This window comes from Sinocyclocheilus rhinocerous, unplaced genomic scaffold (genome assembly GCF_001515625.1).
Source record: "Sinocyclocheilus rhinocerous isolate Xijiao unplaced genomic scaffold, SAMN03320098_v1.1 scaffold2196, whole genome shotgun sequence".
Lineage (NCBI taxonomy): Eukaryota > Metazoa > Chordata > Actinopteri > Cypriniformes > Cyprinidae > Sinocyclocheilus > Sinocyclocheilus rhinocerous.
Genome location: NW_015656189.1, coordinates 139,897 through 158,390, shown reverse-complemented (window position 1 = coordinate 158,390; position 18,494 = coordinate 139,897). Strand labels below are relative to the sequence as shown.

Genomic DNA, 18,494 nt, shown 5'->3' with positions numbered 1-18,494 from the left:
AGTAAAATGGTTTCATATGAGGTGTGCATATAGTATGGGACTTCCCCTATAAGAACTGCCCATTCATTTCTTCTACTTATAAGAAATGAGGTCTTAATACCCCTCTAAATCGAATAATGTCCCATATCTCGATTTCTACTAATCTTGCAATGATTTGAAAGATAGAAAAATATATTAATACAGAACTGTCAAAGACACCAATAAATAACACAAATAGAAGTACATAGAATTAAAGCAGAAGTACAAAAAAATCTCGAAAATGTCATCATTATATTATATCTCAATTCTGGGCATAGTTTTATGGTAAAAGGTTTTACATTGGCAAAGTAGATAGCGCTCTGGGCAGCGAATCAGGCAGTGATTGAGAGCGCTCTTGTAAAATGGCATTGGTCATTGTCAGATACAGTACATTTAGTACTGTACAGTATGTGCTGGGGGAAAATATGAACTAATCGAAGCAAATATGATCTAATTGAAGACTGTAACTGTATGTAGATAACCAGGTCCTGTAATGATTGGGCTAAATCAAGAAAACTTACGCAAGTATCCTGATAACAAGGATGATTGATGATAATGATGATTCCTACGAAATCATCTCAACAATGTAGTGTAGCAGCAGACAAATACTGATAAAATAATAATTTAAAAAATCTTTATATATCTTTTTATATCATTAAAATGAAATTGGAAGCCGCTAACACATGCTCACATCCACACTTGCAAGGCAACACTGTCACTGACGCATTCACTTCCAGGTCAAGAAGCTGTCAATCAAAAACTCAGTAGCCAATGAGAACACACTGCTGCTAGCCCCGCCCCCACGAGAGATTTGTGTCAGAATGGCAAACGAAAACTTCAGATGCGTAAATGAAAACTTCAGAAGCATAAACGGAAACTTTAGTAGCGTAAATGAAAACTCTGGAAGCGCATTTGTAAGTACAGATCAGCTAATGAAAGAAGAGAAAACAGTTGCAAAACATGCAGTGTATTAAAAACGAAGTCAAAGATTTTGCCTGCATTTAATTTTTTTTTTCAGTTTCAAAGACATTTTATTCAGTTTCAATTTATATTTTCATAAGTTTCTTGAAAAATTACATTCATTTTAATTGGCACAAAAGTAATCCCATAGAAAAGCTATTGATTTTCAATGGGAAAAGGTGATCTATTGAATTTGCAGAAGAACTTACTGAATCACATTCTTCTAAAAACTGAAATCCAGCCATACTCGAAAACAATAACCAACTTAGGAAAATAGGAATAGGAAAACTGTAAGATTTGTAATTTAGTCAAATAAACATTACAGGCTTACAACCTAAAATGTACCATGCCTGTTCTGTGTTTTCACTGTATGCATTTTTCCTAAACAAAAACATTAAAATGCTTCATCTCTTCCATTTCTTCATGGTAAGCAGGAGAAAATCAAATGCTGTGTGAGGCTCCTCCTTGTCACGTTGCATATCAACGTGACTGGAGTTCCTGAGCGCGCGCCCGAGCTGAACACTGGCTGAACATAAACAAGAGCAAAACACCGAATGTGTGTCACGCGCGGGGGTTCTGGGGGATTTGACCTACTTTCCACATACACCTCACTGCAACGTCAAACGTAGAAAAGGTACGTTCATTTTACACATAGTGTGTTGTTAGTAGCAGTGAGTAAAAAAATCTGTGTTATTTGACATGTTATAATTTAAACATTGAATGCAGTAGTGCTGCGCGGGTCACGTGACAACGGGCAGTCCTGCCATCAAAACAAACAACGCACTGCAGATGAGTTTATTAGTTTGAGGGCTTCGCTGCTCTTATTGTGGTTGTAGTTCAGGTCGTTTAGCTTCTGTCATTGGTCAGAAAGTGTATAGTAACGTGAACTGTAGATTTAATATCCCTCATCCAGAGCTCTGCTTTTACTCGAATGGTGAGTTAATCTTTTTTGGTTGTTGTTGATATGGAAAATTTCTGTATGCCTATACTTTTCACTGCAAAAGTACTAACGTTAGGTACTAGGTAAGTACTAGGTAAAAGTAAACTATCTATCTATCTATATATCTATCTGTCTGTATAGAGAGGATTTGAGATGCATGTCTTGTTTTATTGGCAATGATTGTTATTCGTAATTGGCAATGAGTGACAGAACACCTCGTCAGTCATTCCTGATGTTTTCTATTCTCTCGTGCGCGTGTGTAGTGTGTACTTGTGAAGTATAGTGTGTAGTGTAGTGTGTACTAGTAATTTGATAGGCGTGCCGCGCCTACTTTTTCGACGTAAACAAGCCTCGTTACTACTGCAGTGGTAATGACTAATGATGGTGTGATCGTACAATACAAATAAATGTATTTAAAATAACTTTTTTATGTCTCGTATATATTTTTTATTCATTAAAAATGTACATTAAAAGTGCAATTCATACATACAGCTTTTAATTTAATTTCTAAAATGATATTTTGGTGTATACCAAACTAAAGAAATCCTGAAGGAAAAAAACATTAATAAAAGGATTCTTTAAAATGAGTTTAAGTAATTTGGCATAATCTTAGCATTTCTTTAACAAAAATAGTTAGGAAAAATAAATAGGCAGTTTTTAAAACAGTTAATTTTATTTTAAAAACTTTGTTGGATGACGTTTTAAAATTTGATATTTATTTTTTAATGTTATTATTACTACTAAAATTTTTGAAAGAAATTGTAGTTATAAAAGTTTGTTTGTTTGTTTGTTTAAATATAGAGGAAAAAAGCCCCAATTAAAGGATTCTTTTAAAAAAGAATTTAACTATTTTGGAACAAATCTGCTAAATAAGTAATTTAGCAGATTTTAAGAAAAGAAAATTATTTTGAAAACTCTCCACCAAATCAAAGTCATCTAGCAAAGTCAGGCAACTTATTTCTTGATCTTTCTAAACTTTTTTTGTTTACATTATTTGTTTTCAAGGTGTAAAATTTTATTACCACTTGACATTTATAAAATCATTAAACTAAAATGCTATAAAATAAAAAGAAGAAGAAAGAAAAAATGAAAAGCAAAGAAACAAAAAGTTAATGAAAATGATTTTTATTAATAGTTTTAGTTAACAATACAATTCCTTAAATTTAATTAAAAAATAAAAAAAAATCTCAGTTCTATTTGGAATGGTGCACAATCTTTTTTGCATGCACACATACACACTCTTGGCATTTTTCATCAGCACAGAGAGTATATAAGAATATTTATTTATCATTGACTCATACACATTGACCCCAAAAAGTAACTGGACAGTTACGTCACACTTACAATGTCTGAATGTCTTTGCATTAGATTAAAAAATATCAAAGCTAGTCAGATGCTACTAGAACATGTCCGTCATTAATGTGATCCACTACTCTTTTGCTTGATCTTCCTGGACACCTGTGCGAACTTACAGAGAACTGGCTTCATATATCTACTAAAAATCACCAATATGCCAGTCATGACATCATGACAAATGCCAAGACATTCCACACATATGATTTTGTTATCTACATTAGTAAAAAAAATGTACTCTAATGTGCTCTAAATTGAATTCTTTTAGGGCATTTCTTTCCTTTGTCCCAGGAACATGTCCTTGACACCAGATGCATGTTATTTTGGGTTGCTGGAAGGGCAGGAGGAGGACATTAAGCCTCAGGCAGCAGTGGTTCGGCGGAACTTGTTTGGCCCAGTGGACCACCAGCAGTTGCAGCAGGACTTCCAGAGGCTATTCTGCATGAATGTTGAGATCGCCAAACAGCGCTGGAACTTTGACTTTCAGAGGGACCAGCCAGTCCCCGGCTGCATTGAGTGGGAGGAGCTGCAGTGCCAGGATGTGCCAGTGTTCTACCATAGCTGTGTGGTCAGGCCTGGTATGGCAAAGCAAACAACAGTGGAAGCTTGTTCGTCTCCAGCTATGGCCACAGAGAAATATCTGGAGCTGCGGACCAGAGGAACTTTGAGGGGAACCAAGTCAGAGAAGAGAATGGCTGCATTGCTGGGGGTCAAACACACACAAGCAAACATCACAGGTGAGACGGTAGATTTAGTTGTCACATTTCATTCTCAAGGTCACTCGGTTATGGCCAGACTAATGTAATTGGGACTTTGATCAAAACTATGTGGTATTTTTATATTACAATTCTAAAATGTATTTTTCTCTCTCTTTCAGACTTTTTCAGAGTGACAAAAAGAAGGTTTCCAGATCACAAAGCTTCATCAGGACAGTAAACAGACATTGGACCTTTTTGTATAAATGTACAAACACTATCGGCACATGTAGCTCTTCTAACTGACCAGCAATGGCTTAATAGGATGTATATACTGTACATACACACACACAGATACATGTTATATACACAGATGTGTATGTACAGTGGGTACGGAAAGTATTCAGTCCCCAATTCCAGGTGTGAAAAACTTGTTGCATCAAAAAGACTCATGGCTGTATTAGATCAAATGGGTGCTTCTACTAAATACTGAGCATTTTTCAGTTTTTCTTTTTTAATAAATCTGCAAAGATGTCAACAATTCTGTGTTTTTCTGTCAATATGGGGTGCTGTGTGTACATTAATGAGGAAAAAAAATTAACTTAAATGATTTTAGCAAATGGCTGCAATATAACAAAGAGTGAAAAATTTAAGGGGGTCTGAATACTTTCCGTACCCACTGTATATATTTCACTACACGCAGTGCCTATTAAAGGTACCTATTTTATTGTTACAACATGGAATCATGAGATTTAAATACATGTAAAAACTTAAATGACTAATATGCAGATCTTATAGTGCATTTGAATAATTCGAAGCAATTAATTCCAGTAATTGAATGAGAATTTACTCTCTTGCCAAATCAACTAATACATTTGAAATTCATGACTAAATGAAAAAGACATTTTTTTAAATATATTTTATTGTTCCATGTTGTTACACAATAAGTTCTGAAAATGTTAGGAATGCACTATATAAATAGTGTGTTCTTTATTTTTTTGTAGTGCACTGAATATACAGTATATATACATAAACAATAACTGTGAACGTTTACAGAAATGCACTATAAAAAGACCGTTTGGTATTAAACTTAAGTGGCATCAGTGCACACAATCTATAAGCTAACAATCTATTACCATTATTCTGTTCCACTTTTATTTATTTATATTCCTGTTTTTATATATTACAAAAAAGGATAACACTTTAGTTTGGGGACCATTTCTCACTATTAACTAGTTGCTTGTTAGCATGCATATTACTACCATATTGGCTGTTTATTAGTACTTATCACGCACATTATTAAGCACATTATGCCTTATACTGCATGACCATATTTTAGATTCCTTAATCCTACCCAATACCTAAACTTCTACCTAAACAACTACCTTACTTGCTATTAATAAGCAGCAAATTAGGAGTTTGAGGCAAAAGTTATAGCTAATAGTTAGTTAATAGGGAGAATTGGTCCCCAAGCTAAAGTGTAACCCAAAAACAAGGTATGTAACCTGAGCCATTAATGCTTTTCAAAAAGCATATAAATGTGGGAGTAAATGTGAGACATAAGGTATACTTTGATATCTTTGGAGTTATGTAAAAAAAATGTTTAAAAATGTTTTTAAATGGATATTGCCCTTAAAATATTATTTGAGGAGTGTCCGACCAAGTTTCTTATGTGCATGAGGCTCCATCTTGCACACCTGGGGAAAATGGAATGATATGTTGAAAAGCTACCTTATTATGTGTCTTAGGTTTGAATATTACTTGTAGTATTACTACAAGTATCAATTGCGAGGACATTTTCATAAATCATTTCTACAATACTTTTTTTTAATATTACTGTATTTTTGCTTTGTGCATGTGAGATATAAGGTATGATTATGTGCTGAATTAGCCATACATTTGAGATTTTTTGATATTAAAGAGGCAGCTGACGCAGTTAACCAAAGTAATTGCTACACAATAAATAGAATGCTTTAAAGTAACTGTATGTAATTTGTAATTTTCTTTTTAACCTTAATCTCAGTTTTAAAATCATTCTAATGGTACACTGATTTCTAACAAAGCGATAAGCTTCTGTTTCTTTCCCCCATTCCCCTTAAACATCTGTTTGGGAGTATGTAATTGTCGTGACCAGGTACGAAATTCCATGTAAAGGGCGGATTCCTAATCGGCAGCAACAAGCGATATATTTAGGACGGTGAATTCCACTCACAAAGTCACAGAAATACACGAAACTACATACAGTTGCTTTAATTCCCTTTGAATAGTTGTTAGGAACATCAAATTAAGCCAATAAACCAAACCCACGTGCTGATAGTTAAACTGCCTAATTTGTTTTGTAGAATTCTAATTTAAGTTTCAGCTTCCTTAAGACAGATGAGTTTATTTTTATTTTGTTATTTTTTTGCATTCATTGCAAACACACATGCTAGACATTTCTCATATGTTCAGTGACTTCCTCTTAAAGCAATCCATTAAATTGTAAATCTTTTTAAAATATATTAGTGCTCTACCTCATCAAAAGACAAGGACCTTCATTTTATACACAATCACATATGTATGAGAAAACAAATATTTAAAATTTTCTACACACCAAATATGTAGCAAGGTTTACATGATATTGTGTGTGTACTTTGCTCCTGTTCTGTTTTACTTTTAAAAAACTCACGGTTGCCTTATGCTGTGCCATTTTTTGGGGGAGAAATATTTCAAGTGCCTCTTTATATCACCAATTAAATATTGTATTATGCACTATAATGATGACATTAGTGGCTTTTACCCCACAGCTTCTGTTGCAGATATGTTCACCGTATTCTGTTCTTTGCATGGTATCTTGTGAATTAGTAGCCATGTATACTCCAATATGATTGAATGTTACTTGTTAAAACATGTTAGTGTTATTGTACAAAGCAATTTTATTTGTAAGTGTCTTTATTTGATTATAATAGAATATAGAGTATAAATTAGTTTCATATTTTTCATTAATTTTATAGTTTTCACAGCTGTGATCCCGCTGTCCCATTTATACTGTCTATCTATACCAGGAGTCACCAAACTTGGTCCTGGAGGGCTGGTGTCCTGCAGAGTTTAGCTCCAACCCTAATTAAACACACCTGAACCTAATCAAGGTCTTGGGTATACTTGAAACTTCCAGGCAGGTGTTTTGAGGCAAGTTGGAGCTAAACTCTGCAGGACACCGATCCTCCAGGACTGAGTTTGGTGACTCCTGATCTATACAGTCCTATTAAAATAAAGGTTAAAAAATACCATAAATATAACTTTAAAAAACTTAAAATTTTGTACTTGAATGATCAGTGATTTCAATAGAATTTTGCCAAATCACTCTTTCTGCAAAACCTTAAACTAGTTCAGACAGTTTAGACACTGTTTGCAGATCTCATGCACTCTTTTTTGCAAAACTTTAAACACATTCTCACTCACTAAAATGCAATTTGCACTGTGATAAACTTGTGATGCAAAACCCTAAACACAAGAAAGAAAAAGTTAAGCACAACTGCAACACGATTGTCATCATTTACACAATAATTCAAAACTGTTCACACTTGTTTTTACATATGTGAATGTACAAGCCAGTTCAAAGTGCACAGATGGCATGGGTGCATCCATCAATCTGAGAGGTATGGAAGAGTGTGTATACGAAGAGGAGGATGAGGAAGAGTAAGACCAATGAAATCAGAGCTACTGTGATAGACCATGTTTGAGTTTGTGCTTGCCAAACACAAGTTACTTCATTTTTTTTACTTTTAATGAAAAAACAGATGTCTATGGTATTGTTTGTCAACTAAACCTTAAACACGTTCAGGCAGTTAGGCTCTATTTGCAAATCTCATGCACTCTTTTTTGCAAAACTCTAAACACATTCTCACTCACTAAAATGCAATTTGCATTGTGATAAACTTGTGATGCAAAACTCTAAACACAAGAAAGCGAAAGTTAAGTGCGTATACGAGGTGGAGGAAAAGGAGGACGAGGAAGAGCTAGACCAAGAACAGTCATTTCAGATGAAATCAGAGCTACTGTGATAGACCATGTTCTTGTGCATGGAATGACAGAGGCAGGACAAAGCATTCAACCTAAACTGAGCAGATTCTCTGTGGCCACCATAATCAGTTGTAAAATTCAGAGAACAGCAAGAGAAGAGTGGAAGAGAATCTTGTGTGTTGTGTTGTAGAATTACAAGGCTAACACGTTAGGGTGGAAGAACTGGCCTGTGGTGACATAAATGTGCTGTCTTCTCAAGGCTGGATCCACCACACCAGAGGGTTTTCTTTCCTATTGCTTGCCTGCGACGTAGATGAATTCTCTGATTCCTTTTTATATGTATGTAAAAACTTTTTTTTTTTTGTAACTCCATGCACTGGACACTGTTTTCTCTATTTTTTTGATGTAGTGTCTAATAAATGATCTGTGGTGTGTATATTATTGACTAATGTGTGTATGATTTGAAAGCTTTGTTTGATTTTGAGTACAGGTGAAATGGTTTTGAAGCCATTGCTTGATTTTGCCAGAAGAGTCAGGGGTCCTGTGTATTTAGTTTAAAGGTTAGTTTGTGTATTTGTGTTTAAGCTTTTGAGAAAATGAGTGATGGTTTCAATAAATGTGTTTTAGCAATTCAGAAAAACTGTAATCAGTTAAATAATTTTAAAATATGTATTGTATTGACAGCCCTTGCAAAACCTCCACCCAAGCAGTATTAGGCTAGAAACATGCAAGTGCACAAGGTTTTGGTTTAGGGCATTGCCAGTTTCCACTGCTTATATTATTAGTTATATTGAACTGGTTGCGTCAAACATCAGCATTTAAAAGGACTATAGAGTTACCTTCAAATGTGCTTTTAAACCATTTATTAGGTTTTTAGGTAAGTTGAAGTTAACTTGCCAGCTAAATAGTTTAAAGATGTATTTTTACTGAGCATTACAGTAGTTGAAGCAAAATTTTATTTAAAGAAATATTATTTTGTCAATAAAGGATTCATCATGTCAACTTTGATCAAGTTAGCTGGAGGTAAACTTGTTAAATCATCTAAACCAACGACATGTATGTTAGACCCAATTCCATCTAAGCTCCTAAAAGAGGTGCTTCCAGAAGTCATAGATCCTCTTCTGACTATTATTAATCCGTCATTGTCATTAGGATATGTACCGAAAACCTTCAAACTGGCTGTTATTAAGCCACTCATTAAAAAAACAAAACGTGATAACAAAGAACTAGTTAATTACAGACCGATCTCGAATCTCCCTTTCCTGTCCAAGATACTAGAAAAGGTATCCTCACAATTATATTCCTTAGAGAAAAATGGTATTTGTGAGGATTTCCGGTCAGGATTTACACCGTATCATAGTATTGAGACTGCTCTCATTAGATTTACAAATGACCTACTCTTATCATCTGATCGTGGTTGTATCTCTCTATTAGTGCTACTGGATCTTAGCGCTGCGTTCGACACTATTGACCACAACATTCTTTTGCATAGACTAGAAAACTTTGTTGGCATTAGTGGAAGTGCATTAGCATGGTTCAAATCGTACTTATCTGACCGCCATCAATTCGTAGCAGTGAATAAAGAGGTATAGAGGTATATATATATATATTATACACGCTCACATATATACGCACACACAAAGAAAAACAAGTAGATAAAATACGGACAAGTAGTAGGATGATTGGAAAGGATGAGTTTAGAGACTTCTGCCTCATAACAGCTTTCACTGTTATGCTGATGATACTCAGCTCTATATTTCTTTGTGGTATGTTGTGAAACATACCAATTTGAAAAACTAACGGAATGCATAGTCCTAATGCATAACTCGTTCTTATTCCGAGGTCACCGTAGCCACCAGATCCAGTCTGTATATAGATCAGATGGTCACTGCAGTCACCCGGATCCAGTCCGTATCCAGCCCAGATGGTGGATCAGCACCTAGAGATGTGACCTCTACAGCCCTGAATGTCAGCAGAGACCAGGACAACTTGATGAGCCCCAGAAACAGATCCCCAGTGAAGACCTTGTCTCCTAGACCACCCTCCCTTTGGCTTTAGTGTTGATCAAGCGAGTGGGTGACCTGTAAGCACTGTCAGTCAGTGCTTCCTGTCTTGAGTTTGGGCCTAACGACTGTAGAGTCGTCCTCAAACCGAGACACAGCTATGTGCCGAAAGTGCTCTCCACACCATTTAGAGTACAAGTCATCACCCTTCTAGCGCTCCCCAATGGGCTCTTAGAGTGTATGTTGAGCGCTCTGGCCTGTTTAGACATTCAGAGTAGCTCTTTGTGTGCTTCGGAGTCCGTTCTAAAGGGCTGCCGGTTACGAAGCAGAGACTGTCTCACTGGATAGTGGATGCTATAGCCTTGGCTTACGCCTCAGGCCTAGGTGTGAGGGCCCACTCCACCAGAGCCCAAGGTTTTTTTCTCCATTCTGACACCGATGGAGTTTTGGTTCCTTGCCGCTGTCGCCTCTGGCTTGCTTAGTTGGGGACACTTAATATCCAGCGATATAGTCGACTTGATTGCACAGATACTATTTAAACTGAACTGAGCCGGGGCGATGACATCACTGAATTTAATGATGAACTGCCTTTAACTGAAAATTGAGTGTTTACTATTGTCATTTTGCATTATTGACACACTATTTTCCTATTTGATACTGTAAAGCTGCTTTGACACAATCTGTATTGTTAAAAGCGCTATATAAATAAATGTGACTTGACTTATAGGTGCCTTTCTTGACACTCAAGGTCACCATACATCATTAACAATTACAATTACAATAATTAAAGATGATGAAATACAATACAATTTTAAAAAGGCAATGCAGTTGTGGTCAGAGGGAGTAAGCTATTCTAAACAGATGGGTTTTGAGTTTGGATTTAAAATGTGGGAGAGAGTCTGTGTTACGGAGGTCAGGTGGAAGTGAGTTCCAGAGCAGTAACAAGGCGGACAGGGGGAACAGAGACATGGATGGAAGAAGAGGATCTGAGAGTGTGAGAGGGTGTGGCAATATGGAGGAGGTCAAAAAGATATGAAGGGGTGAGATTATGAATGGCTTTAAAAGTGAGAAGTATTTTATAGTTGATATGGTAAATGATGTGGAGCCAATGGAGTTGTTGTAGAATGGGTGTGATGTGATGGATAGAGGGGGTGCTAAGTGAAAATATGGAGTTTGTTTAATGTTAATCTTGTGTGTATAAGAATAAGTTCTGTTTTATTACTATTTAATTTGAAGAAGTTTGAAATGAACCAGGATTTTACGTCAAGGAGGCAATTGGTGAGGGAGGATGGTGGGAGTTTGGAGTTGGGTTTGGTTGAAAGATAGAGCTGGGTGTCATCTGCTTAGCAATGGAAGTGAATCTGATGTTTACGGAAGATGTAACAAAGGGGAAGAAGGTAAATGATGAACCCTGGGAGCCCTGGGGCACACCTGTGGTGACAGGGACTGGATGGGAGGTGAATGATTTTAACTGAATGAACTGAGTGCGGCCTGAGAGGTATGAATGGAACCAGTTGAGGGGTGTGTTATGGCGCTTTTCCACTGCGTGGTACGACTCGGCTCGGCACGGCTCAGTACGGTACGGCACGGCTCGGCTCGGCTCGGTTTGCGCTTCCACTGCAGTTCAGTACCGCTTTAGAGTGGGCGGGATTATTCACATGTCGTTATAGTCGCGCCGCCTCTACTGCCGCGACTCCTGAAAAAATTTTTCATTCCACGTCACCCCACCAAGCTCTTGTTGGATCCGCTCCTCTGTTATCAACGAGAGGAACGTCTGTACTTCCTCAACAGACAAGTACCGCTTTAGAGGGGGCGGGATTATTCACATGTCGTTATAGTCGCGCCGCCTCTACTGCCGCGACTCCTGAAAAAATTTTTCATTCCACGTCACCCCACCAAGCTCTTGTCCACTTTTTGGTTGCGTTCGATCATTCGCTGGCTGTGCTGATTTTAATCTAATGGTTCTGTTGTGTTTGTGGTGCAATTTCAGTGACGCAGGTAGTGACGATTCTCTCCGGCCAATCCGTGATCAGCAGAGTTTACACGTCACGTTTTGGTAACAGTACGGTTCACTTGGAACCCCAACCAAGGTGGTACTAAAAAAAGTACCAGGTACTGTACCCAGTGGAAAACCCCCCAAAAGTGAACCGTACCGTGCCGTACCATGCAGTGGAAAAGCGCCACTAGTGATACCAATAGAGGAGATTCTGTCCACAAGGATGGTGTGTGAAATTGTGTCGAAGGCCGCACTCAAATCAAGCAGGAGGAAAATGGATAGTGAACCAGAGACAGCCGCTAGGAGGAAGTCATTAGTGATTTTAAGGAGTGCTGTTTCTGTGCTATGAAGGGGACGAAAACCAGACTGGAATTGTTCATATAAATTATTGCAGGAGACATGGGTATGGAGTTGAGCAGCAACTATTTTTTTCAAGTATTTTGGAGATTTGGAATTGGAAGAGGAGGAAAAATATTAAGGTTTTTGGGGTCTGAACCAGGCTTCTTGAGAATTGGAGTAAAGCAGCTGTTTTGAGAGAAGAAGGAACAATTCCAGTGGTAAGGGAAGAGTGAATGATATCTGTGATGAGAGGGGACAGAGAGGGGAGGGTGGCCTTTACAAGAACAGTAGGAACGGGTTTAATTTACAGGCTGAAGATTTGGATTTTTTAACGAGTTTGGAAATTACATTTACTGATGGTAAGGTAAATGCTGAGAGTGAATGGGTGGGGGCAAATGAAACTGGGACAGGTGAATTCGGAGCAGAAGTGGACATAAGTTGCTGGTGAATGTGTTCGATTTTTAAAGAGAAAACTGATATAGTGTTACAGAAATCAGAAGAGTACAGGTGAGGAGGAAGTGAATCCGGGGGTGTTGTGAAGTTTGTAAGGAGAAGAGGGCCTTTGAATTTCCTTCATTTGAGCTGATTAAACCAGAATAGTATGTGGATTTGGATTTAGAAATACAGTCTTTATAATGAAGAATGTGGTTTAAATACATGTCCTTGTGCACAGTGAGACCGGTTTTCCTATAGAGTCTTTCGAGTTGTCGTCCTTTTGTTTTTAATTGTCAAAGAGTGGAAGTGAACCAAGTTGCAGAGAGAGTAAATGAGACAGTCCTGGTTTTGAGTCGAGCAAGGTTATTGAGAAGGTTATGAAGATTGTTATTGTAGTGAGAGAGCAGTTCATCCGGGGTAAAAAAAAACAAAACTGTTGGCACTGGGGAGGCTAGTGATGCTAGAGGATATATTGTCCAAGTTGATATCCTTAATTTTTCGGAATGTTATATTGCGTGAGGGTTAGATTTGGAGAGTGAGAGATTAACACTGAATGAGAGCAGCATATGGTCAGAAAGAGGGAAAAAAAATCTGCTTTACAACAGGTGTAACACCTGAGCAGCAGATTAAATCCAGAATATGTCCTTTAATGTGTGTGGGAAAGTTTATATATTGCTGTAATCCAAAGCTGTCCAAACAGGATGTGAAATCTTTGGTGAGAGTGTTGTTAACATTATCCATATGTATATTAAAATCCCCCAGAAGTATTATGTTTGGTGAGAGTGTGGAAAGGTCAGAGTCAGGAAGGCAGCAAAGTCAATAATAAAATCCTTGTTAGGCATTTTCTACCCTGATTTTAGCCATCTAAATTAAACACAGTTTAAACCCTTTAAAATGTCTACTTTAATACTTCAATGTAAACAGGCACTGCTATGATTGGGAAACATCTTGGCACATAAAATAAGCATGAATGCTTTCATCATAACTAACAGAGTGAAGACACAAGTAAATAGGGGCAATTGTGGCCTAATGGTTAGAGAGTCTGACTTGTAACCCAAAGGTTGTGGGTTTGAGTCCAGAACCGGGATTGTACGTGGGGGGAGTGAATGATCAGTGCTCTCTTCCACCCTCAATACCACAACCCTTGTGGCACTGAATCCCCAACTGCTCCCTGGGTGCTGCAGCAAAAATGTCTGCCCACTGCTCTGGGGGTGTGTTTGTTCACTACTCACTGCTGTGTGTGTGTGTGTGCACTTGGATGGGTTAAATTCTGAGTGTACCATATGTCATGTCACTTTCACTTTCAAATAAGAGATTCACTGTGTAGTGTAGACGCGTCATTGATCATAACAGGAATTTTGGCAGCAATGCAGAGTTCATGCTAAAGTAATTGACAGCTCCAGCGATTAGGAAGCATTCTTTACTTGTTTTCTGTATATAATTTAATCACAATTTAAATAACAGGTGATAAATAAACAATTTTGTGACAAAGAACATCTGACCATAGGACCATGAGTCCTCACATATCAAAAATCACTGAATCACAGATTAAACATTAGAATTAACATATTTAGACTACATGTTGCAGCATTACTGTCTGGTTCATATATTTCCATAAAAGTCTGTTTGAAAAACATGCATCAAATTTTGACTGGTTTACCTAAGAATCCAAAGTGAAAGGTACAGAACAAACAAGTAATGCCCTACTGAGAAATTCACATAGTTGAAAGCAAATATCCTCTTAATTAACATTGGATCCTTTGGAAGGTAATGTTATTTTTAGTCCAGTGATCTTGGTTTAGTAGTTCTTCTGTCTGTCCATATGTCTGTCACTAATGTTCCCTATTGTTTGATTACATTTACTAAGAGGCTCTGTTGGCTTAAAACAGCTGAGAGTATGTTTTTTAGAGGTTTTATCAGCGTTCCATCACAAATCTACTACAAATTTTCCCAGTTTTGCATAGTTGAGCATATGAGCATATGAACACAATAATTAGAAGGGACATTACTTGACAAATTAAAGGTGCCTCAAATGTACAGTATCAAATACTGTAAATGTCTACAATGTCAAATAAGTTGAATTTAGCTTCAAAATGAAAAAAAAAACAATAAATAAAGTAGGTATTTATGTGTAATAGATCTATGTTCTATATGAATATGATTTTGATGATAATGACCTACTGATTGCACAGACACTATTGGAAGAGAGCTGAACTGGAAGATTACATCACTGAATCATCAAAGAGCTGACTTTAGCTGGAAAATTACTCTTTTTGTGACATCTATAGCTACAACCCAGACCTTGACTCTGACCCCTTTGGTGAGGAAGGCAGCCTGTGTTCCTTCAAGGTCGCCGTGATTTTGCCAAGTAAGACATGTTCCTGGATCAACATCTTTTGATGATCCTGGATCAACATTATTGTCCAAAAATATAGACTTAACCCAATCCCTACCCCTAAACCTAACCTTACCCATAATTTATTCCTAAAATCAGAGGGAAATGATAGCTGATTAACAAGGGTGTAGAAGCACCTAACCCTGATTTTAAGCCTAAAGCAGATATTTCCTGAAAAGTTATAGCTCAGTTCTGATTGGTTGATTGGAATGTTGTTCCATGATCAACAAGGATGTTGATCAAGGAACATGTTGTACTTGGTGAAATCACGCTCACCGTTAATTACTTCAATTACTTATTTTACAACAAGAAGCTTAAACGCATTGTATTCTTCACTTGCCGCTCAGTCAGTGTTCTCAGTAGTTGTGGCCTTGACAATGAGTTGGACATGGAGCTGGATGATGAAGAGGAAGTGGACAACTTCATGGAAGACAGGTTCCCCCGAGCTCTGTGCGTCTAAAGCTTTCTCAGGGATGACGACCTGCGCTTCAGCCAAAGGGTCTCTCCTTTGCACACAATTTATTTTCTTTTATGGGGGGAAAAACTGTCAAAACTTTATTTTCTGGGGATTTTCGTAAATGTGTGTTTGTTTTTACTTTGGTTCACTGTGGGACCACAGTGGTCTCCCATTTCATTTCATTTGCATTATTGCATTTTCATTTAATTTCATTTGCCTCTAAAGAAGATCTCAGACTGGCTGAGAAGAATTCCAAGAGAGCTGCTTGGACAAGGTCTGACATGGACTCATTTAGGCATTGGCTGATACAAATAAAAGCCACTGGAAACCAGCTCATCCTAGGAGTGAATGAAAGTCACATTCAGACACCAGCATTTTGACAGTGGAGATTTTGAACACACTTTGGAATACAAAGACTGCATGCCTTCTGGATTTATGCCCCTCTGTTTTGTTGGTTCTAATAAAATGTAAAATTGGTTCTCCTAATGTTTTCATAATTTGTCAATAATCCTTGCATTATTGACAAACTATTTTCCTGTTTGACACTGTAAAAAAGCTGCTTTGACACAATCAGTATCACTATACAAATAAAGGTGAATATTAAAAGTGACACATAAGTCTTAAGAATGCAAATATGATATATTGACTATAATATATGATATATTGACATTATATTTTGTATTGTGACATTGTCAGGTAGGCTACACTACCTGACTACATCATGACGAAATGTTATTGATGTGTCACCATATTCAAAATATGGTGACACATCAATAACATTTTGTTATTGAGTTAATCAGTAATTTAGTTTGTATGATGAGCAGACTAAAGTTTAAGTGGTTATTCACCCTCAATTCAAATCAAAGTATGATGCTCATCATAGTGCTTCTTTTTGGAGCTTGAAACTTCTGGAACCCTTTGATTAATTTTATATGGACAAAAATAGACGAGACAGATTAAAAAATATCTGGTGCAGAGATTTGCAGACAAACTCAAGCTTTAAAAGACATTCATTGTTTTGAGATCCTTCGAAAGCCTGAATTTAAAAAGTTGTCTGCACATATTATCATAACCACAAGCAGGTTTGCACTAATTTGATGCTGTTTAATAATGAGGAGAGTTTATCTGCCTTCTCTAACATTTGTACAGTGATTAAAACTGTGCCACTGCACATTAAAGTACAAATAAATGTATATTTTTATTACTATAATTTTATTTTTTCATGCCACAAAATAATGCAAATTTGTCTGAAATCCCCCAGTCCACTATATAGTGGATACAAAACAGAGATGGCACTACAAAACACAAAAGAAAATAATATATGAGTTGGCACAACCAAGCATTAAGTACACTCTTAAAAAGATGGTTCTTTAAAGATTATTCACATGTAGTAACTGCACCATATCATCCTGAAGAACACTTTTATGCTGAAATGATTCTATGTGTTAGAGGTTAGGGCTCTTTATTCCCAGCTTCTTTTTTTTTTTCAGATCTGTAGCTGTTAAGCCACCTCTTTTTTATTTTCTGGAGCTCAACCATCCAACTGCACAGACTGTAAGCACACTCTCAACAGGTAAATGATTAATTTCTTAAAATGTCTATACATTTCAACTTTAAATGGTTTCCTATAAATCATGTATTTTTTGAGGATACATTTCACCTCTTGTCCAATAACAGGTAACAGGGAAACCAGGATAAGTATTGTTAGAGTTTTAAATTAATACTTGGGTTTATGCATAAACATGCCCAGTCACAAAACACACAAGAACATATTAAAGCATTGACTAATGTTAACAAATTAGACCTTATTGCAAACTTTTACCATGTAACAATAACATAACCCTTTTCATAAGGTTCCAAGACAAAGAACTCTAACCTGATACTGTTTAGAGTGCTTGATGAGCTCATAGCTTTATAAGTGAAACAATTTTATTTTGGTTTTGCTATCAGGTTTTAAAGCCTGCAGTGATTTCACCAAGCTCCTCCAAAGATTTGAAGGAACTTTTTGGAGACCCTGCAAACACGGTTGCTTTCACACTAGTACTTTTGGTGGGCACCCGGGTTCGATTGACGTCAGAGGTTAGTTTGTTTGGATGATGTGAACGCTGTCTTTCGAACTCGGGTGCGCACCCGCGAACCGTACCCGAGTTCGCTTGGGTGCTTTCACACCTGTAGATCGATTGCTTTGTTCCGAAACAGGGATTAAAATTATTACAATGTTGCTTTTTATTCTTAGTGCGGTTCGCTTTCACACGGCAAAGTTTCTAAACGGACCAAATCTGTTAATACAAGTCACGCGCGAGTAAACCGTTGTCTCATTGGTCAAAGTTCCACGGTTTATTTTCCGGGATTCCACTTAGCTGTCACAGCTGTCATCCGTCAGGATGGAACAATAACAGCTTTGCGGGCTTATTGTTGGGTTTTTTGTAGCTGTCGTTAATAATAATTTATCATTTTGAGCAGGAGTCCAGGATTCATCGGGAAAACATTTTTAAAATGCACCTACTAGGAAGAAGAGCAATAAGACGGCATTATAAAACAAAGTGAGCTTTAATTTTTAAATGGCAAAGACGTGCTCACCCACAGACATTCACAGGTTCATGTTGAAGTATTAGCAAAACAACAAAGCTAATGCTTTTCACGGAACTTATGTAATTACCCATCATAAATTGTGATATAGCCTGGTTCGTTGGTCCATTATTGCTTTCTCACTACAACCGAACCGCTCCAGAGTTCGTTTTCAATCGAGCCGAGACCACCTCGTTCAGGCGATCTCGGACCGATTGTTTTGGCGCGGATCCGGGCGCGATTGCCGTGTTCACATATGCCCAAACGAACCAGTATGACCAAAAATTTATATCACTGTATTTTTCAAAATTATACCGGTTTCACGGTACATGA

The 18,494-nt window shown here is 37.1% G+C and overlaps 1 protein-coding gene and 1 long non-coding RNA gene across 5 annotated transcripts; one reads left to right on the top strand and one right to left on the bottom strand.

Annotated features, from left to right (window-relative positions):
- Positions 1 to 415: 415 nt before the first annotated feature.
- On the bottom strand, positions 416 to 5,160 carry LOC107719869 (uncharacterized). Its single transcript, XR_001637558.1, has 3 exons — positions 4,647 to 5,160; positions 3,349 to 3,350; positions 416 to 431 (listed from the first exon to the last, which is right to left on the bottom strand). It is a non-coding gene; the product is annotated as an uncharacterized LOC107719869 (long non-coding RNA).
- On the top strand, positions 1,511 to 4,344 carry LOC107719868 (cyclin-dependent kinase inhibitor 1B-like). Of its 4 annotated transcripts, none has more exons than XM_016527410.1 (3): positions 1,511 to 1,612; positions 3,563 to 4,008; positions 4,149 to 4,344. In XM_016527410.1, exons 2-3 carry the CDS (start codon positions 3,567 to 3,569, stop codon positions 4,205 to 4,207), a joined length of 501 nt encoding a protein of 166 aa, XP_016382896.1. In that variant the 5' UTR covers positions 1,511 to 1,612; positions 3,563 to 3,566; the 3' UTR covers positions 4,208 to 4,344. The 4 variants fall into 4 exon arrangements, with proteins under 4 accessions (XP_016382896.1, XP_016382895.1, XP_016382897.1 ...); XM_016527409.1 differs by having other exon boundaries at positions 3,540 to 4,008; XM_016527411.1 differs by lacking the exon at positions 1,511 to 1,612 and adding an exon at positions 1,628 to 1,912.
- Positions 5,161 to 18,494: the final 13,334 nt, after the last annotated feature.